We start from the raw sequence: 21,068 nt of genomic DNA on the forward strand, positions 1-21,068 counted from the left end.
GTTTCCAGTCCTGCAGCAGTCAGGCTCCTCAGGACCACACTCTCATCCCATGGTGAGCACATGGGCATTTGGCTACCACCTGCCTTGGGGCTTGGCTGCAGGCTCTGCTGGACCCAGTTGCATGGAGGAATAAGGGCACCTTTGGGTGCCAAGGCAGTATTTAGGCAGTGTTTGGCACTGACTTCTTGCCTCCCCTATGCAGGGAGACACCCCAAAGCACCGTGCTGAGAAAGCCAATGACCCTGACTTAGCTGCCTACCTCGAGAACCGACAGCACTACCAGATGATCCAGCGGGAGGACCAGGAGACAGCTGTGTAGTGCTTGGCGTGCCTTAGCCCAAGCCAGCTTGGGTAGGACAAGAGGACAATGCCAACTGGCAGAGCTATGAGTCTGGCCCAACCCTCTCTAGATGTCAACCTGGTCCTTGGAGATGGATACAGCAGAGTTCTGCCCCAGGCTGGGCTGGGACTCTGTTTATGAGGACAGTGGGTATTTCGGACTTGAAGCCTGATTCTTTGTGCGTCCACTCCTTCACGTCTCATTCACCACATTCCCTGCCCTAGATGGGCTCTATCCCCTGGCCATATTGAGGCAAGCCAGGCTGAAGCCCCCAGTCACTCTTGTGCATGGGAGTAATGCCAGTGCCCCCTCTGCAGGCTCCTGCCTATGATCCTTGTGGGATATCATTCCTCAGCCCCTCTCTCTGCTGGCAGTGCCCCTCTTTTAGGTGCTTGGCTATGTTCAGGTCCTGTTCCTCCTCTCCTGTCTGGCACAGCTGCAGGAGGCACAGGTTCTGCAGGCAGACAGCAGAGGCCATGAGCCTCAGACTTTGCCGCAAGGGAAGCAGCACAACTTACTGCCCCTGCCTCTTCTGGCTCAGGGTATGGATGGCACAGAGGAAGGCTACCAAGCCGTCCCACCATCCTTCCCTCCACAGGGCTGGGTGGGACAGCTTGCACACCCAGTGTCTGCTGGGCATCTCTCTGTGAGCCTACTGCAGCAAGTAGCCATGGTGGAGAGCTACTTGACCTTGAGTAGTGCCTGTGGTGAAGCCTGTTGTATTTCCCAAATGCTGACTTGGATTCAGCTGCCCTCCCTAGTTCAGTTTCCCCTTCAATGCTAGTCTGTGCATGGGGCTGGAGGAGCAATGCTGGGGTCAGTGCTGCTCTCAGGGATTCCCCCCCATGCCCCTCAACCTGACAACATGCATCTTCTGAGTCCAAGTCCTGCCATTCCCTAAACTGGGCACAGGACTTTGCAGGGAAAACTTCAGAGCTCACCCAGCCAAGGCACAAAGTCCCTGGGCAGGCCACCAGCTCACTGTCTCCAGTTTTTTCTCCAGAACAAGGAACCTGGGAAGCATATGGGCTCCCAGCCCTGAGTCGCGCCTGCAGGGGGGCCTGCCATGGAGCATGAGGCACCACAACCCATCTCCCCTGCAGTGGACACTTGATGCAGAGGCATCAAGCCAGCCTTTCAGCAAGGCTTTTGGAGAACTGGCATTCTCTGAGACCAGGAGGTGCCAGCAGAGGAGGAAAGCTAGTAGCTCTGGGCCTGGCAAACCTGCTTGGCACTTTCAGGTGGGCAGTGAAGTGGGTTGCTGTTCACAGCTTGGATCCTGGGAAAGGATACTGCTGCTGCCGCGTGGGGTCTGTACAGTCCCTCTGCACTTACACCCAGCTGCGCCCACTGGGTAGTGCCAGATGGCACCATTTGAATCCCCTAATACCAATACCAAAAAAAGGTGATTATACCACAGAGAACCAGAATACTCTTCAGGTTTTTTGGCCAGGGGCAGAGTTCCCTTTGAGGATGAGGGATATTGTAGTGGGGAACAGAGGCAGAGGGCAGTGCAGAATGGCAGGAGCTAGTGGCACTGGCAGTTAATAATGTTTGCATCTTAATGCATTCAGAGTTGGGATGCAGGCCAGTGACAAAAAAGGCACTGTCGTCTTCTCAGAGGTCCACACTACTGCTCTCCCAGATGGGACACCCAGCTTGGCCCAGAGGCATCTACAGCGCCAGCTTCTCCCTTTCTCCCTTATAGTTTTTGTACAGGTAGTTGAGAGACACACTGTCCCCCTCCCCACCTGGCCCCTCCATGCATGCGTGAGCTGAGTTGCTGTGCAATTCCAAGCCTGCTGGTATTTTGAAGATGGAGGGGGCATTGGTTGCCCTGCTCACTGAGGGCAGGAGTTCTGTGCAATACCTGGGTCTGTGTTTCCTAGACGCTGTTGTAGGATTGTATTTTTGTAACTCCGTGAGGATGCTGGCTCCAGCAGGTCCAGGGCCTGGCACAAGCCTGTGTTCCCATTGCTTTTCAACTTTGACTGTTTGGATGTTGTTGTTTCTTGCCATTGAAATAAAGAGATTGATGTTTTAGTTCCCATCTCCTGCTGCATCCGCAAGAATCCATAGGGTACTGCACCAGTGATGCCTTGCACAGCTCAAACAAGGTCATACCCCAAGGCCCCTGCCCCCATCCTAACCTGGAGGGTACTCTTGGGTGTTCCCTGTGGGCCCAGATCCTTGTCCACTTCCCAGCACAGCATCCCTCTGGAACTTTGCTGGATATGGGGTCTTTGTCCCTAGGGACCTTCTCCCCTGTTCTGTGTCATACATCAATACTCGGTGTAACACAGAACAGGGAGAAAGCGCACTGCCATCCCAAGTGCTCCAGAAGGGCTTGGAATTGTGAGTTAGGAGCAGGCTAATTGCTCCCTGGGGCAAAGGCAGCAGCCCCAGCGACTGCCCTGCCCTGCCCTGTGCAGCCCACAGCAATCGGTGGGTGGTGGGTACTACAGTGGCATCCAGCCTCCAATTTAAAACCATTTGTTGGCCTTTTTTTGTGGTGAGCTGTCCCTAGCCATGCTGCTCTGCAGGAGATGAGCCTGCCAGGGGCTATTCCTATTGTTTTCCCACTGGTCCTGTGTCTGGTGCTGAGCACTGAGGGCAGGGATTATCTCTCCCACCAGCCACTCTGGTGGGAGGACTGCTCTCCAATTACAAAAGCAGAGGATTAGGGACACTTCTGCTTCCAGCCCCAGACTCATAAGGATGACTGTGGCCAGCACCATCTCTCCTGCATAGTTTCCTTTGGAGAAGGGATGTAATCACTTTGGCTGGCGGCGTGCTGATGATGGAGCCAGAGATGGATATGGTGGGTGATGAGGAGCTATACTTGTACCTTGAACTGGGATTCCTGAGGGCAGTTTGGCAGCCTGCCTGGAGCTCCTGCTGCCCCCGGCTGCATTGCCCCTTCCACCCCTCTGCCTCTCTTTATGGTCTTCAACCTTTCAGCTTCTGCCCAGAGCTAACAGTGGGGATCTGTAGCAGGTATAAGGCACACCAAATTGTCCTGGCCTCCCCTGGGACCTGGCCTACATGGAACTGGGAGGAGGGGTCCAATCTGCTTCAGTGCCCAGACCCCAGCACTTGGCCCATGTCTCAAGAGTGAGGATTGTCAGTAACGATGGCAATTACTTTTGCACCTGACCCAGTGTCAGGAATATGATAGGGAAGAGAAGCTGTAACATAATCACTGTGATGAGGGGTGTTAGGAAAGGGGCAGTGTAGCTTTGGGGCAGAGGGCCTTGGTATCTCCCCTTTCTCCCTTTTAGTCAGGTGTTGGAGGTTTTGAGGTCTGTCTGCCCTCCTGTGGGATGGAAACACACCTGGGGATATATACACAGGGTGCATGGGTGCAGGCTGGAGAAGGCCATGCAAGCAAGCTGGGATGACAGCAGTTGGCTCTGTTAATGATTACCTGCCACACACCTCAACAAGGAAGACGTCGTCCCTCTCCAATGTGCAGCAGTGCTGCACCGTGCACTATCAGTTTCCCAAGGAGCAGGCTTTGACCAAAGATGGAATGTTCAAAGCAGAGCTGACATGCCATGAATTAGCTTGTGACATTTTTAGAGGTAAAAAGGTTGAGCAGTTGCGGGGAAACGCACCTGGTTTGGTCACACTCCCTCTTTTTCCTCCTTCCCTCAGCATGAGGCCCCTTTCTGCAAACACAGCCTGCTGCTTGTTTGAGCTGGGGAAGGAGCCATTTCTCCCACATCCCTCAGAAAGGGCCCAAAGGGATCAAGCACAGGCACTGCTGAGACTGATGTGCACCAATGCATCCCTGCTCTCCTGCATGGCCAGCACTTGTCTCCTGGTCTCCAGCCCAAGAAGGCAACAGGAGGGGATTGGGAATGGCTGGAAATGGAAGGAGTGAAAGTTCAGGATTTCACCATACCTTATGCTGCTCTGCCCTGGGGACCCCAGCGAGATCTCCAGCTCCTGGCCAGAGACAGCTGAAGAAAAGCAGCATTGCTCACTCCACACCTAGTTCTTTAAGGTTTCTACCAGGCCCTGGTTTGCTCATCACAGTCCCATAACTCAGATTTGCAAACGTGATGCACACCTAGGTCCTTCCCCATCTTTTTTACAGTGAAGTTTTTCTTGGCAGCTTTCTTCAGCTTTAGTTTAAAGGCCCAGCAACTGGGGGAGGCTGTTGGCCTTGCTACCTGCCCAGCTGTCAGGATCCATTTCTGCATCCTGTCCTCAAATGTACGGCCCAGCATGTCCAGACCCCTCACCACCCAGAGCAGTACCTGTTGCTGTGTATGCAGCAGGCAGGGGAGATTCCATGTTCCCACATTTGCCAGCCTCCTCAAAACCTCTGCAGATGTTCAGGAAACTGCTGGCAGGGTGTGAGTTAAATGCACTGATCACTCGAGAAGAGAGCTGGTTTCAAAGCAGCTTATAAAAACCAGCCCCTCCTGCCCTGCAACCCCGCCTGTGCCGGTCCTGCTTTCAGCAACCTTCTTCCAGAATAAGGATGGCAAAACGGCTCCATTCCCCACCACAGCCCGATTCTTCTGGCATGACACTCGCCTTTCTGACTGCTAACTCCAGAGGAGAATTGGCTTGGCCCCTGCCTCAGCTCACCTCCTAAGAAAAGGGGGCAGATGTGGGGAAGGGAGCAGTCATGTCGGCAAGGTCCTTTTCATCCCCCACCAGCAGTCTGATACCGCAGCTTGGTCCAAGGAGAAGGGCTGCAGCATGGCTGAGCTGGGGACCTGCAGGCAGGTTACAAGGGATGGTCTGGAGAGATGCTTGGGCCAGCATGTTAGTGATGTGCTGCTTTGGGTACTGAGCAACTACCTCCCCCCCAGTGCCCTCCCACGAGGGGCAGAGCAAGCAGGGAGAGACCATGAAAGGTCGGTCCATCGATGCCAGTGGCTTTGATGGGGAAAGAGGCATCTACGGAGCTGGCAGAAACACGGTGTGGTTCCCTTCACTCCACCGAGGTCCCAGGACCACCTTCCAGCGTGTCTCAGAGCGGCATCCCCCAGGAGAGACCCTAATCGGCTGTTCAGCTGTGCACCCCTTCGGCCACTCAGTGATATTGGGGTGCGTGGTAAGCTGAACCCTCGCAGCTTCCCTGGTACCGCGCAGTGGCTGCGAGTGGGAGAGCACTGCGTTAAGGTGAGACCGGGCAGGGGGCAGGGGCCGTGCCCCGCGGGACCTGACGCCCCCGGGCCCAGCACACCCCCCAGACCAGCGAGCCACCGCCTGCCCGCGTTCCCCCCTCCCCGCCGGCCGAGGGGCCAGCCTGCCCCCTCCGCCGCCCTGCCTTTCTGCCTGCCGGGGGGGCTAGGGGGGCAGAGGAGGAGCTTGCGAAAAGTTTTGGGCTAAAAACCCACCTTTTTGCTGCCAGCCGAGCCCGACGTCAGGGGCCGCTGTGCGCTGCGCAGGGATCCGCACGCGGCCGCCACACAAAGGCAGCAGCTCCGCACCGCGCTGCTCCGCTCCGCACCGCAGGTGAGTGTGGCCCCCCAACCCCAGCACTCGGGGTCGGGCCCCCACCCCAAGCCCCCGTGGACGGCGGCACTGCCCGCCCGACGCCGCGGAGATGGGCGCCTTCGGGGAGGCGAGAGGCGACTTCCCCCTCACCTCCCCAGCGAGGCGGCAGTAATCCAGGCTGAGGGTTCCCCGCAGGGGGAAGGGGCTTTGCCTCGGTGGAGAACATAATCCTGCCTGGTGAGGAACTGCAGAAAAGGGCGATTGGGGCAGGGGTGCCGGGGGCGGCGTACCCTGGGGTGCGGGATCGCCTGCGAGAGCTGGGAAAGAGCCCGGAGATGCAGGAGGATGGAGTTTAGGAGGGACTCAGGGCACCTGAAGAGCAGACGGGTTGAAGCAGTGGCCTGGTGTCTTAGCCCCAGTCCTCTTGGGAAGCACCCCACTGTCTCTCGGGGAGAGCTCAGCTGGTGGGAGATGCACCGACTGGAGCCTGGGGAGCTGCCCCGGAGCGGGGCTCGGCCACTGCCACCCTCTCTGGCGGCCGAGGGGAAAGGGCTGTGCTGGGGCCACGCACAGCATCTACTCTGGTGTGGGAGCAAAGAGCAGAAGTGCTCCCCTCTCTGCCCCTAGTGCACGGGCAGAACATTTTCTCCCTGGAGCACCTTCTCCTCCCGCGAGCTGAAGGTGAGGCCGCCTGCTGGAAAGCCCCAGAGCCCCCCGGGTCTGCTCCCCTCAGCACCTCCAGCAGAACCTCCTGATCATGCTAAGGCCTTGGCTCACGAGGAGAAGCTCAGTCTCCCCTTTCCTGGCAGCAGAGAGCTTCATGCTTTCTGTGTGCTTGGCACTCCAGGCCACAGGCTCCCTGAACGCTGGGCTTCCCAAGTGCTGGGCTCCCTGCCCAGAGCAGCTCAGCCCGCAGAGGCAGGACCACAGTCCCGTGCCCACCTCTGCCAGAGCCATCTGCAATTTGAGCCCAGCCAAGAGGTCCCACTGCTGGAAAAGGGACTGCAAGGGGTCTTGCAAGCCCAGCAGCTGCCATGCTACCTGGAGTGCATCGGGGCAGTAACGAGGGGAGAGGAGCTGGGGAGAGTGTGTGGCCTGCATTAGGAAAAGCCAGTGGCACTATCTGGCCCTGCGTAGTGTTCAGAAGGGATCAGGCTATTTGGAAAAACAGTTGGAAAACTGCACTCGCTTTCCCTTGTGAATGCATTAGGATGAGCCATGACTGAAGATCTCAGCAGACTTTTGCCTGGAAGATGTGATGTGCCAGGCAGAGCCTGGGAGCAGATCCAGTAGCTGTAGCTGGTCTGCCCTCAGAGTGCCCTTTCTCACATCCCTCTGCACACATGGGCAGGGCCCCACAGCACCCAGAGGGAGCAGACGGTGTCCATGCCTGGAAAGGAGGCAGGGGTGAGCATGGCAGCTAGGGCTGTCTGCCCTGGGGGCTTGAAGGCCTTGTCTGAAGGGTCAGAGCAGAAGGCACTGGGCTAGGAAGTAGGTGCAAGGAGCACAGGGAAATGCTCTGCAGCCAAGTATGGAAGAAGTTTGCAGAGAACCTGAAACCAGAGAGATGCTGTGAATATGTGCAGATGTCAGAGGTGCTGCCTTATAAGAGGTGCTGCCCTTTAAGAGCTGCTGCAGAAAGCAGGACAGCTGTGTCTGTAACTCAACTCAGCTCCAGCTTTGTCATCTATAACCAGCCCATCTGGGCTGAGCTCTTGTCCTCTTTGAAGGCAGGTGGGTGGGAGCAGAGCTGAGCCAAGCTGTGCTCGGCAGGATGGCAGGATGGCTCTCAGCCCGGCTGGGTGAGGGGGAACGCAGATCTCACCCTTGTGACTGTGCCCTTAGCCAGCCAGTCTGTGTAATTCCCTGTGACAGTTCAATGCAGAGCGAAGCCAGCAGCTTGGCAGCGGATGCATGAAAGGTGAGTGCACTGGAGCCTTAATAATGTGGGATGCTGCTCTCTCTGGCACACTGCCCGGGGAGCCTGGGGGCAGGGAGCAAACACTGACCCCAGGTTCTTCCCTTCATTGATGTCCTCTTGGGCCTGCAGTTCACCCTGTCCTCTAGAGGCCAGTCCTGCCAAGCACATCAAGCCCATTGTAGAGCCAGGGCAGGTGCGATTTATTTTCTGGCTGGCTGCTGCCGCGCAGATATGGGTGGCATCCTAGAGGACTTTGGTGGAGCAGGGAAGGGGATGCTAGCTCTGCACATATGCACAAGCTGGGACGCCAGTGTTGCCAGCAGCATCCCACAGAGTCTCATGGTGGCAGCTGGAGGGGAGCTGTCACCTGTTCCAAGGCCACCAGGGCAGGGGGTTGAGGGCAGGGTCCCAGGAGTCAAACCCTAAAGTGTGTGCACCCTTGTCCCCAACATGCTCCCAAGTGCATGCACACCTGTGCACCCCCCTGCATGCATAGGTGGCACCAGCAGTGGGCTCAGCACTCCCACTCCATCCCTCCAACAAGCTCCCACACTGCTTTTTTTGGTGTTCAATCCATTGGTTTAACTCTCAGACCCTGCCTGGCAGCAAGTTTGTTTTTCCCAGGCTTTTTTCTTTTCCCCCTGGCATCCTCTGGAACTGGAGAAAGGTATTATGGGAGCTGTGCCCCCTGGCCCTGGACAGCCTGCTGGGTGCTCAATAAAGAATCCACAGGCACCCAACTTTGGGACCTTCCCCAGCTGCTGTGTGGAGTGTGGGAGTCCCCATGGAGAGCATTTCAACCACACATAGGGCAATGAGGGGGCTGCAAGGATGGGAACAATCTTTCAGCCCTCTAACTCGCTGGTGGGAGGCACTTACTGAGCTACACAATTAACCTTCCTGTTGCAATTAATGCACATATTCTAATGGGTGGCAATGAGCAGGGCACAGGGGTGTTCACACACACGTGGGGGGGGGGGGTGCAATGGAGGCAGCTGCTGTCTTACCCCCGCGCAGGCTGCCCACAGCCCACTATGCCCTCTGCTCGACACCACATTGCACCCCAACCTCCCACCCATCTCACCCTCTTCCTCCTTCCCAGGCAGGATGCAGGTTCGAGGCCTCCTCCTCCTCCTGGTACTGATCCTGCTGGCTGCCACCACTGAGGCTGGCAAAACCAAGAAAGGTGAGGGGGCAGCCCGGTTGCAGGGAGCCAGTCGGGTGGGGGCAGCCTGGGGCGTGCTCTTCTGTCCTTGCAGAGAGCACCCACTCCTCTTTTCCTCACAGAGAAAGCAAAGAAGGATGGCTCCAAGTGTGAGGATTGGCGCTGGGGACCTTGTGTTCCCAACAGTAAGGACTGTGGTCTGGGCTACCGTGAGGGAACTTGCAAAGATGAGAGCAAGAAGCTCAAGTGCAAGATCCCCTGCAACTGGAAGAAGAAATTTGGAGGTGGGTACATGGAGGTAGGGTGGCTGGGGACCATGCCGGGGTGGGTGATGAGGGCTGATGCCCACACCAGGTCCTAAATAGCTCTGATGCCTGTCCCCTCTCATCCAGCTGACTGCAAGTACAAGTTTGAGAGCTGGGGAGGGTGTAGTGCTCAGACAGGCTTGAAGACTCGCTCAGGCATCCTGAAGAAAGCCCTGTACAATGCCCAGTGTGAGGAGATCGTCTCTGTGACCAAGCCCTGCTCTTCCAAGATCAAGTCAAAGTCCAAAGGTCAGTTCTCACTACTCCTGTCCCTAGAAGGGTCCTGCTGGGACCCTAGGCAAGGGTTTTTCGGAGATATCTTGGCCCATTGGAGTTGAGCTTTGCTGGTGGTGTGGGGGATTACATAGGTTGTTCTTTCCTTTGCAACTGCACACATGACAACCCCAAAGTGCAGCTGCTAGCTGGGTGGGATGCAAGTGCTGCTAGGAAAAACCCTGGTCCCCCCGCAAGTCACTGCCAGTTTTGGTGGGATGGGGATCCCCTGCTCTCCTCCCTGGGACTAGTGAAAAAACATGGTTTTACATGGTGGGTGGCCTCCTGCCAGGATGTGTCGGCCGCTGTGCTGTGCCATGCTGGCTGTGCTGGCTACATTTCTACCACAGCTCTGTCTGGGGGACCAGTGACTTCCAGCAGATACACTAACTCTTGTCTCCTGCGCTTCTCGAATGCAGCAAAGAAAGGCAAGGGGAAGGACTAGAACAGGAAGCCATCATCTTCATCGGCCCCTAAACATCGTGCCTACAGGACTGGATGCCCAGCTGCAGCTGGCCCATGCTACAGTCTTCCTTCTCCTCTCCTTCCTCCTTTCCATGACCTCCTGTTTCGCTGAGATGCCTTGTTTTAATCATTAGTGTTGTAGAGAGCAAACCCATCCACCCACCCTGCAGGAGAGGCTGCTTCCGTCCTTGCTACCCCACTGCCACTGCCAATGCCTCTCACTCATCTTCTCTCAGCTCACGTTGGGGTTCACTGGGATGCACCCAGAGAGCTGGGATGGGAACACATATTTTTCCACCCTCCAGCACAAATGAGTTGCCTTTAGCACATCCTTTGGCAAGTCCAGGAGTCTTATTGTTCCTCCACCAGCTACCGGTGACAGAGGGAAGGGGTGGGTGTTGAATGCCAAAGTAACTCCATTACTCCTGCCCCTTACTCACTTGAGGACTGCTCTCAGCTGAGGAGGCTTATTCTAGCATCCCTTTGGCTAGGGCACAAATTACCTGCAGCTGAGGTAAACACAACCATCACCCCCAGGAACCACTGTGTCTCCTCTCCTCTATCCCTTCTAACCATGTGTGTTCACACTAGGGCTGCAACCCTTCTGCCTTTGCCACACCAACACTGGTGCTGGGTGGGAGCTCTCACTCCTTCTGGAAATGGGGTTTGTTTTCTTTTCCAATAAAAATCTTTTTTTAAAAAGTATCAGAACCAACCTGTTGACCCCATGAAGTGCTGCTGTGCTGGAAACCCCAGCAAACCCCAGCTTTGCTGGCCACACCGGGACCACCAGTGAAGTTACAGTGCAACTGGCGGTGGTTGTCTGGGTGCCACACGAGCATGGTCCTGGAGAAAACACATGGGTCAGACCTCACAGCCTCTTCTCAGCAGCTCTTCAGGCTGCCCCACCTTAACCTCGACAGAAGGGATGGAGCTGCCACCCACACTGCAGGAAATGTCACCGGTAGTTGACACTGGGAAGTTGGGAAGGAGCACCCAGGTGATGACTCATTTACTCCTCACACTGTAGCTGTTGTTTTCTGATTCAAGGTCTTTATTTGTCTTGGGATGGGATGGGTTGGGCCACAGTTGTAACCATTTTAATATACCCAGAAGCCCACCAGGCATTTTGGGCACACCTGTGTGAATTATCCTAAAGGCAGTGGTGGAGGGGTTTCCATCTGGGTTTGGGCAGCCTTTCTCCAGGTTACGCAGCATCATCCTGGTGTGAGGATGGGAAAGAAATATGGACACAAAATTTGCCAGTGCTAGAGTGGCCCTGTCCCATTCCTTGTCTACACCTGGCTGTGTCCACCAATGCTTCCAGAAACCTGGCTTTGGAAGAAGCTGAGCAGCAGTCCTGGGATGGCCTGGGTTTGCACACACAGCGGAGCTGGGCGGAGGCTGGGAAGCTGGCAGAAGCCCGCATGCTGAGGGCTCTGCCACAACACCCACGACAGCATTACATCCATTTACAAAGCTCAGCAACTGGCTCCTTCAGCCTCCCTGGAGCATCCTGCTGCATCCGGGGCAGGAGAGGGCCTCTCCCGCCTCCAGAGCCATGCACCAGGCCTCCCACACCCACCATGGGGAGACTGGGGACCTGCTCATGGTCCAGATGAAACACAGGGCAACTCGGCCACATTGTAAACTCTCTTCCCACTTGCCTCCAAGGCCCCCAGGTCCCACGTGTCCCACCCAAGGACAGTTAATTTCACAGTCACTGCTGCCCACTTCTCAGGGGCCACGTTCCCCAGGCTGTGGAGCTAACTCCTGCACTACACCACTGCTTTCTTTGCAGTTTTAGTTTCCATCACCACAGGAGGTGACTGGACTTCACACTCCTCATCCAGGAGTGAGATACTTGGCTTGTTTTTCCAGGCATTTGCTGGCTGAGGACAGAAAGGGCATGAAGAGGACAGTGGAGCCAAAGTCCAGGGAAAAATTCTGCCCTGGGTTCCTGCATGAGGATGCCCGATGGCACTCTGAGGAGAAAGGAAGGAGCTTGCCACATGTTAGGGTGCAATCTTGCCTGCCTTGGGAGGGGGCCTGGCTGGGCCAGTAGGGCTCCCCATTAGCATGTCTGAGCTAGCCTGGTACAAGATGTCTAGCAAATGTTTGGCCCTGGTTTCTTTTCATTTCTTGGGTAATAAACATTTTAAAAGCCCATTGAAAGCATCCAGCATTAGCCCATCTGCATGCAGACAAGCTCTGATGCCCTGGAGACAGTCAGCCAGGGGAGAAGTTGCATCCAGTCTTAGGAGAAACACTGATGCCATTTGGCCAATCTCAAGAGCATGGAGCTGGGGAGGGCTCCTGGTGACCACATCTCCTCTTGCCTCTGGCTTTCATGCTGGCTCCCCAGGCTAGTCCCCAGGCCCTGGAAGGACTTGCAGCTCAGAAGTGCCTTGGATCTTTGTCAGCATTAGATGAAGGGCATCATCTGCAATCACTGCACAGTCTGCACTGTTGTGAGTGGGGAGCAGAGGAACCCCTGCTGGCAAAGGAGGCAAAGGGAAGGGCTTCCATAATGTTACTGAAGTGGTCCCTGAGTGCCAGTTTATCTGGCTGTGCCAATGTTCCTGTACTGGCACATGAGAAGGTGCTTGAAGGTTTTCTTGAAAGTGGCGTTGCAGAGGGCATAGCAGGCTGGGTTGATGGTGCTGTTGACATAGCAGAGCCAGTAGCCAATGTACCACACTGTTTCAGGTACACAGGTCTCACAGAAGGTGTTAATGAGGACCATCACGTTGTATGGAGTCCATGTGAGTATGAAGGCTAGCAGGATAGCAAATATGGTGCGGGTGACTTTCTTCTCTCGGGCTGCCATCTGGCGCTTTTTCCGTACTTGGCTTCTGGCAATGCTAGCAAACTTCCTGGCAACATTGGCTGGGCGGCTGTTGGCCAGGGAGTTGAGGTTAGAGGCTCCAGCCTTAGCTGGGACGATCTCAATGGCGGTAACACATTCACTCCCAGTCTGCTTGGTGACAATCTTAATCTTGGACCACTTGGAAGTTGGGTTCACCCGCGGGTGGGATGGGCTCTGTCCTTGTCCCACTGGCAAGATTTCTGCTGTAGGCTTATCTTTTGTGGTCTGGGTCATACTGACAGTGCTGGACTCATTAGATGTCTCCTTCTCTTCCTGATGGCCAGTGGCCTCTGTCTGTGCTGATGGCTGGTCATCCACTTTCCCATTCCTCACCTCCTCCTTCACCTCCACAGCCCTCTTGGGAGAGTTATTATTGTTCTGTTTGACCAGGGGGCCCTTGAGGAACCTGAGGGACTTGGCTTTCCTCTCTTTCCTGCTTTCAGGCTTATGTCTCCTCACCCTGCTTCTGCTGGCCAGGGAGATGTGGATGTACAGCACTGTCATGATGACTACGGGAAGGTAGAAAGCAGCAATGGCTGTGCCAAAGGTCACTGCTGGGTTGGAGAGGAACTGGATGTAGCATTCCCTCTCAGGGACTGTCCTCTTGCCCACAATGAACTGCCAGAACAAGATGGCAGGGGCCCAGAGAACGAAGGACAATATCCATGCGGCTGCAATCATCAGCCCTGCCATCTTGGTGGTCCTCCTGGCGGGGTACGTCAGGGGCTTGGTGACACAGAAGTACCGGTCAAAGCTGATGATGAGCAGGTTCATGACAGAGGCATTGCTCACCACATAGTCCAGAGCCAGCCACAGGTCACACACCACGGCCCCCAGCGGCCAGTAGCCTTTGATGATGTAGACAGTGTAGAGGTTCATGGAGAAGACCCCGATGATAAGGTCTGCGCAGGCCAGGCTGAAGAGGAAGTAGTTGTTGACGGTCTGGAGCTGTCGGTTCACCTTGATGGAGAGCATCACCAGGATGTTCCCCACCACGGTGACAAGGCTGAGCGAGCCAGTGACTGTGGCAATGAAAACCAGTTCCACTGTCTTGTAGTTGGTGGGAGGCTGGATGGCCACCTCGGAGCGGTTGCCCAGGGTGAAGTTGTCATAGGTCAGGTTGGCCATCTTTGCCTGCCAGGGCTGAGCAGAAAGGTTGTGCATGGAGTCTGCAAGGGGAACGGGGAAAGAAAGGGAGAATATCAGACTTGCCGGCCTGTGCTGGCAGCATTTGCTGCCTTCTCAATTTCCCAGGCCATCATTGCTCTTGGCTAGTGCTCAAAAATCTCATGGCATTCCTGGTCTTTCTCTGCCACTACAGCCTTCCCCCAGAAGTTCTCTGGAGGCAGTTTTTGTGTCCCTTTTTTAGCAGTAGAGGAGGCACAGAGGCTGCAGAGAGAGAAGCAGGGTCAGGTCTAGGGACAGCCCTTTGACCAGGGTGAGATGGTCCTTTTTTGCAGGGCCAGAAACTGCATCCTGGCAGGAGCACAGACCTCATGTGCCCCGGAGAGGCGCGCAGAGACCAAAGGTCTTCTGGGGGAAAGGGGCTGCAGAGCCCAGCAGTGATGCACACACAGCACTCGCTGCTAGAACAGCATGGCATGGAGCCAGTGCCCTGCCTCAGAGATGAGAGCGGGTTTATGGTATGCCTCAGGCATGTCCTGCTGAGCTCCCCAAGAGGGGGGTTAATCCACAAAGCCTGTGCCATGTCCCGCTCAGCTCACCTGTGTCTCTGGCAGCAAACAGTTCCTTCTGGAAGATGAAATCTGTGACAAGGAAAACAGCAAGTTACACTACAGCTTCAGACCCAAGGAGTTTGTGTGACTCCCACAACATCTTACTGGGGGCACCAACCTGTCCAATAGGTTGACTGCTTGGATGCAGATGGCTGAAAAGCCAAGGCTGAAAATGGGTAATTTGGCTTGGCCTGGTTCACAGCGCAGCCCTAGCAGGCGCAGGAGAGGGAGGGAGCTGCATGAGTGCCATCAGTCAGTGGCACTGGTAAGTGATGGCCCCTTACCCCAGTCCCACATCACGTTGCAGCTGCTGCCACCCCAGCCATGGAGATGTACAGGGTGAAGTCAGACACCTCAGCATGAAATTATTTATGGAAGGTGATGAGAATTATGGACAGAAAGACTGCCTTCATCCAAAACAAGATGCCTGTGGTTAACTCCCCAAGGTAAGAGTAGAATGGACCTTAAAAAAAAAATCAGTAGACCAAAATTTCTGTGTTGGGACGAAGGGGAATTTCCTGGAAGGTGAAGGAAAAGCAAAGGTGCTGAGGGAGATGGACTAAACAGAAGAGCTTCCCACTGGACCTGCCTCTCCTGCACCACACGGACCCCCAAAACATGCTGGGCCTTCAGCAGCTTTACCCTGTGTGCTGGGGTCATCCCAACCCCACCAGCCCATCAAGGGCAGCCTCTCCAGCAGCTTTGCCTGGCGCCCAGGGCAGTGGTCCTGCGAGGCAGCCCATCCAGCCCCATGGGTGCTGCTGCCAGGAACCCAGTGGAAACCAGTGAGCAAGTGGGTGTCCACACAGTGGGACATTGTGCCCTTGACACAGCATGTCTCTACAAGCTGGTGTGGGTGCTGGCTCCCAATGCCTGGGACTCCTGAAGTTGATTTTGCTAAGTGTATAAACATGCCATTAACATGCGCCTCTTCCAAAGGGGGTCTGGCAGGCTTTGGGATCAGTTCATCTATTTAAAGTATTTTAAAATAAATGCCCTTGTCTTTCATTTGTGGTGAGGGTAGAAGATTTCTACCATCAGCAAACAGCCAAGGTTTTAATATAACCACTTTCTAAAGAGATGCAGGTATAATTAAATGGAAACATGGCTGCTGAGATGCTAAAGCCAGGCACCAATGTAGCCATTGGGCAGCTTCTGCATTAGCAAGGCTACAGCCACGATAGCGGTGGAGCTTTTCTTCCAGGTGCAGGGGAAAGAAGTGGGTGAGGGACAAAGAAATACCTCTCTACCATTACCTTCTGAGCCTGTTACACGTGGTCCATGAAGATGAAATGCTTTGAAAAGAAAACAGTACCCTTTGGTATATGCTAAATTCTAGGTACCAACAGGGGGAGGAAGCCTAGTGGCATTGCCCAGCTTTACACCCAGCTCCAAGTGCAAGGGATGCATCAAGGGAGAGGGAGAGAGGTTTCTGCTGCCATCCTTCCTGGGCACCCAGCCAGGGATGTCAGAAGAGGTGATAAGTATATAAAATGGCTTAGAAATATATAATCATGGCAGTTTGGGGGTTGATTTCAATACAATTGAAATGAGTTTTAATTTCTTCACTTTGGTGAGATGGGGAGATTTAACTGTCATTCTTGTAACAGCTAATCAAACCGATCAGACAACCTAGCAATCATGCAGACATCTACCCCAGCTCTTCCAAGAAGAATCTGAAAATCTTGAAAAGAAACCTTTCCATTGTCTCTGCTAAAATGAGGGTTTCACTTTTCTCACTTTTGTTCATGAACCAGCCTCCTCTTCTAAGTGCATCTAATTGGCCTTGACAGGTGCTTGTGTTATCAGTTGCCCAAAGTAAGAAAAGTCCATCTCAACCCACTCTACAAAACTGTTTATACAGGTCACGAGACAAGCAGGAAAGGCTGATGCAGACCCACACACGTGCGTTTGGATGCCACCCAGAGGTCATGCTGCAAAATGGTGTGATGAGGCAGAGGCAACTGCAGCCTCAGGGTGGAGGGCTTACATGGGCATTTTGAAAATGAACCTTCACCGAATAGCAAAAATAAAGCAATCACCTGTGTGAGAGAAGGAGGGGGAGTGAAAATGCTTAAAGGTGTGAGGATACATACAGCACAGACATACAGCAACACGTACAAGTTGAAGATGGGTACACCACTCACCTCGCCTCAGATGCCCTGGCTATTCTTTGCCATGCCCCAGCTCACTGGGCATCCCTTTTTTCCCCCATTTTCTGCTCTCTTCATCCAGCTATGTCACTCTTCTGTCTGCTACTCCCTCTCTGAACTCACTGGGACAGCTCTGCACTGCCCTTGCCTTCCTGAGCAGGATAGGCAGCTCAGTCCAGAGCTGGGAGTAGGCCAAGGATGTTACAAATTTGTTAGGGCTCAGAGCAGTTGACCAAGCCATGCATCACGCTTACATAGGCACTGGGGATAGATCCTACCATTTGCCTTTGACATGGAGAGTATCCAGGTTGGGTGGGTAGGGCCTGGGTAGGGACACAGCCCTCAAGGCAATCACAGATCTGTCTGCATCTGCGTGATGTATCTGAGGATGAAGGGAGCACACAAGAGAGCTGTGGTGCTGCAACAAGCTCACCAGTGTGACTGCATCTCCACCCTCATGCCAGCCACATCATTGTTCCCAATTCTGTGAAGCCCCCAGACACCAAGGAACCTCTCCAGGCGTGGGGTCTCCCCACTAAATGTCTCCCGTATGTACCCCAGTGCTCAGCTCTCGCTGCCTGCGCCTCCAGGAGCACATTTCTTCTCTCCCTCCCCTCATACCCCCCCCATCACCCTCCTTTTCTCCATCCTCTTTTGCCTCCCACCTTCATGATGACACCGCAGACAGGGAGGAGACTTAGCCTTTGCAAAGCTCAGAGATCACTTCAGAAGGGCTCCTGGGGCTGAGGCCCCTATCTGTGACACCAATTGGCTTTTCAGCCTGCGCCTGTTATCCTGTGTCTGCAGTGCTCAGTGGGTGCTCTGCCACACTTGCTTGCACCAGCCAGCTACAGCAAAATTTCTCAGACTTTTGGCAATGATTTATGGTTGGTTTTCTCCTCTCCACCAAAGCCATTAGGAGTCTCCAACTCTTCACCAAGAGCATCTTTTGGGCTAGGGGTTTCTGTGGCTGCTGCAGTGCTCAGCAATTGCGTCATCAAGATAGTGAAACACCTTTCCCTTCCCACACATCATCTTGCATGTTATGGATGAAGACATAAGGCACAGGTAGTCACAGATCCAAGCAGAGAAGGTTGTAATTTGGATGGGGTCCAACTATTTTGGGCAGTGCTTGGCACAGCAGGGTCCCCATTGGTGCCTGAAATCGTGGGTGCCACCACTGTTGGGTGAGGAGACAGCTCCAGAACAAGAGAGCAAAGCCAGTGCTGCCCACCCTTCCTCAGTCACAGGGTGACATCCAATGGCACAGCAAACTCCGGCTATTTCCTTGCTGCACACCTTATATGCAACTCAGCAAGCCTTCCCAGACTCTCAGCTCCTGAAAACTGCCTTACAGCCTGTTGCCAGGTAGAAAAGGCAAAAGCCCTGTCATGGACTGCTGATGATTCCCATGTACCCAAAAAGTCTGAATTAGCTAGAAGCTGGTGCTCCATTAGGTGCAGTTAGTGACTGAGCACCTGCTGAGCACTCAACTTGTGTGGGATGGAGGGTTTAACTCCCTCCTGCCTCCGCTGCTCCCTGTGTGGAAGGAGCTGGTCACCGTTCCCACCAGCGCGGCAAAGACAATTGGACAGGCTGGTATTTACACACACCCATGTGATGGTGGCACCTCAAATTATGGGATGAGCTCCTGGACCAAGCAGCCCTACCGTCCCAGTGTTCTCTGCTTCTCCTCCCTGTGCTGCACAGCCTTCCTCTGCCCCTCCACAGCCTGTGTCCCTCATGTCACCACCAGCCATGCCCCTTCCTGTTTTGACACTGCCTCCATCCCAGTCTCAGCCTCATCGCTGGGGGAAGTGTGTGTGTGGGGGGGGGGGTAGAGTCACATCTGATCCACATGCAGCTTGAAGAAAGATCTCTGGGAATGATCAGGGCTGTGCACACACCCAGTGTGCTCTGCAAGCATCCCCACCATAAAACAAGCCCCACACTCATACACCAGCCTGGGGAGGAAGATGTTTAGAGGAAGGAGAGGAATTAGAGGAACCCTTACTTTAAGAGCCGCTTATGAGTGTGAGCTGCTCCCAGAGGAGGTGGGCCTTTGATCTGCATTGGTTTGGAGCAACAGCAAAACTGAAGAGACCTCGAGCCCAGGGACAGGATGGGGTGGCTGTGGCTGCCAGATCCTGGTTGGCTGGATCCTGTGGGGCTCTTGGTGCTGCCTGTCTCCAGGAGGAAGGGAAGCTGACCCCCTCCACTGCAGGCACATCCCAGGAGAAGGCACACATCACCCCCTGCTCTGGCTGGATGCAGAAGGCTGGGCCAGTGCACATCACCTTTGGTGTCACAGTTGGAAAGAGCCTGGCCAGGCTCACGGCAGCCCCTGCTTGTCTTTGCCTTCCTAAAAGTGCCGAGAGGGTGAAAATCTTTATGGGATTAGTCCTGTCATGTCAGACTGCTGATGTGATGTGGGTCTGGGCAGTTAGTTCAGCCATCACCACACGGAGGAGAGGAGAGAGAAAAAGGAGGGAATAGAAGATGCTGAACATTTATGGCTCATGCCCATAAAGGGGAGAGATACTCAGGGAAGGGTGACAGTTTGTGGTGCTAATTGCATTATCTAATAGCTGTTAATTAGCTCCTGAATCATGGCACCAGTTTAGAGTTAGTGAAGGATTGTTCTGGTTGACAGATTCACACCCCTCAGAGTGTGAAAACAGAGTTCCTGTTAACTGTGTATTGTAGAAATACAATACAGAGGAGAGGACCAAGCGAGGCCCTGTGCCTGGCAGGGGGAGGGTTGTTGTCAGGCTACTTCTGTGCCTCTGCATCGGGAATGAGGAAAACAATAAACAACTGGAAAAACAGAAAGGAGATGAGAGATGAGGGTCCAAATGTTGTGTTAAAATGGCAGGGCTCCCCCTGCCCTCCTGGCTCCAGCTGGTGGCTGTGCTTTCACTCCTCTGGCACATCAAGGTTTGATGGACCCCTGAAGTCCTTATCCTGCTCCAAGGGAGATCTGAGCCATCATGGCACAGGAATAGTTTCTTGTCAGTAGCATATGGGGTGGTTCTAGGCATTTTATTTTTCCACTGAATAATTTATTCCTCTTTCTTCCTCTGCTATTCAACTGGTTCTCATGAGGCAAAGCAAATTCCTCCATCCCTACATGTTGGAAGTCTCTGATAGCTTTTCCTGGAGCCACTGGAAAAGCAGTGAACAGAGTGCCACAGGAGTGGCCAGCTTTTGGAGGGAGGTGAGGGGGCCAGAGAACCCCCCGTTCTTGACACATGCTTGTACACCAGGTTTTGAAAATTCACTGTGTCTGGGGCCAGAAGGGAGTATTGAAGTTTTGTATCTCACCACCTGCCCCAAGCAAGTCAGGAGCTCCCCTGCCTTCACTGCTGCTTGTAACTATGTGGCTATTGTTGCGTTTCAGAGTAAAACAGGCGCTGCATCCAAGGTGGCATGCACTTGGCTGTGAGAAGCACTTGCAGCTCAGAGGCTTATGAGCTGCTCATGTAGGTAGTGCCCAGCCCATCAGGCTCACCAGCATCCTACAGCTGACAGAGCTGCACCCCCTGCCCAAACTGGCCCCCCATCTTGTCTGTATCCTTAATATGCCCTGTGTCATACAAAGCTTGTAAGAGGCCACACTAGCATTACCAGACGAGAAGCGAGCCGGTGAAAAAGTGTTTTTAAAAAAGTGATTGAAAGTCACTCCTATAAATAGCACACCAGCACACTGGTCACTCTGACAATTAATTAACCGTCTGTCACTCAATTATTAGGCCAAATAAATAACCTATCAGTGGAATGCTATCAGCAAGTGTGCACGGCAAATGCCATGCAAGCCAAAGTCCAGCCTTACCCGGCAGTGCCCAGCCTGCAGCTCCCTGGCACCAGCAGCTCTCCCAGCAGGTCCCACGCCTGTGCTGGCTCCGATGGGTAACATCACGGAGGGAGAAGGCTCACCATGGCGGCATCCCACAGTGGGGCAGAGGGAGACACAGTGCCCTCTCCCCGAGTGCCCTCTTGACTGCCCCAGGGCTGCAGCTCCCAGCCGGTGGCAGACCTCAGCCCATGCTGCTGAGCTAGGAAGGTGCTGGGCTTCCAGCTGAGCCTGGGCTGGAGCCACACTTCCCCCCTCCCATCCACTGCATTAATGCTCTCTGCCTCAGAGAGATGCTCACGTTCTTTTATATGCCTGGGCTGAATCTTTAACAGAACCCAGCTGTTTCAAGGCAGTGCAACAGAAATAATCCTGCTGCAGCTACAGGTCCCGCTGCCAGGAAGGGCTTTGGGATCAGCCAGCAGAGGGGAAGGAGGGAGAGAGGGAGGATTACAGCAACAAGTGACTACTTGGATTAGCTGGGCTCTCCCCAGGGAAAGGTTAGTGGCTGGGATCAGATGTCTGTAG

General features: G+C 54.5%; 3 protein-coding genes across 8 annotated transcripts in view; 2 read left to right on the plus strand and 1 right to left on the minus strand.

Annotated features, from left to right (window-relative positions):
• The window catches only part of DGKZ (diacylglycerol kinase zeta), a 53,944-nt gene extending 51,554 nt beyond the window's left edge, over positions 1-2,390 (plus strand). For all 3 annotated transcript variants that reach the window (XM_017812248.1, XM_017812256.1, XM_017812241.1), the window contains one exon: positions 203-2,390. In XM_017812248.1, the coding sequence (XP_017667737.1) occupies positions 203-319 (117 nt within the window). In that variant the 3' untranslated portion in view covers positions 320-2,390. The remainder of the gene's footprint in view (positions 1-202) is intronic.
• A 3,271-nt stretch (positions 2,391-5,661) lies between these two features.
• MDK (midkine (neurite growth-promoting factor 2)) lies at positions 5,662-10,621 on the plus strand. 4 transcript variants are annotated; one of them, XM_017813600.1, is made up of 5 exons: positions 5,662-5,818; positions 8,824-8,907; positions 9,009-9,170; positions 9,252-9,440; positions 9,884-10,621. In XM_017813600.1, the coding sequence occupies exons 2-5, from the start codon at positions 8,829-8,831 to the stop codon at positions 9,907-9,909; spliced, it is 456 nt and encodes a 151-aa protein (XP_017669089.1). In that variant the 5' UTR covers positions 5,662-5,818; positions 8,824-8,828; the 3' UTR covers positions 9,910-10,621. The 4 variants fall into 4 exon arrangements, with proteins under 4 accessions (XP_017669089.1, XP_017669098.1, XP_017669070.1 ...); XM_017813609.1 differs by having other exon boundaries at positions 5,791-5,818; positions 8,828-8,907; XM_017813581.1 differs by lacking the exon at positions 5,662-5,818 and having other exon boundaries at positions 6,022-8,907.
• Positions 10,622-10,969: 348 nt separating this feature from the next.
• The window catches only part of CHRM4 (cholinergic receptor muscarinic 4), a 16,507-nt gene continuing 6,408 nt past the window's right edge, over positions 10,970-21,068 (minus strand). The window contains exons 2-3 of the mRNA XM_017813569.1: positions 14,523-14,564; positions 10,970-13,967 (exon numbers count right to left, since the gene is read on the minus strand). Of these exons, the coding sequence (XP_017669058.1) occupies positions 12,490-13,967; positions 14,523-14,564 (1,520 nt within the window). The 3' untranslated portion in view covers positions 10,970-12,489. The remainder of the gene's footprint in view (positions 13,968-14,522; positions 14,565-21,068) is intronic.

This window comes from Lepidothrix coronata, unplaced genomic scaffold (genome assembly GCF_001604755.1).
Source record: "Lepidothrix coronata isolate B3197 unplaced genomic scaffold, Lepidothrix_coronata-1.0 Scaffold1, whole genome shotgun sequence".
Taxonomy (NCBI): domain Eukaryota; kingdom Metazoa; phylum Chordata; class Aves; order Passeriformes; family Pipridae; genus Lepidothrix; species Lepidothrix coronata.

Excerpts from the sequence above, each read along its gene's own strand:
- MDK (XM_017813581.1), top strand. The coding sequence starts at position 8,658 with ATGAGCAGGGCACAGGGGTGTTCACACACACGTGGGGGGGGGGGGTGC. Across the intron at positions 8,908-9,008 it reads GGCTGGCAAAACCAAGAAAG|AGAAAGCAAAGAAGGATGGC; the intron begins GTGAGGGGGCAG and ends TTTTCCTCACAG. Across the intron at positions 9,171-9,251 it reads CTGGAAGAAGAAATTTGGAG|CTCTGATGCCTGTCCCCTCT; the intron begins GTGGGTACATGG and ends GGTCCTAAATAG.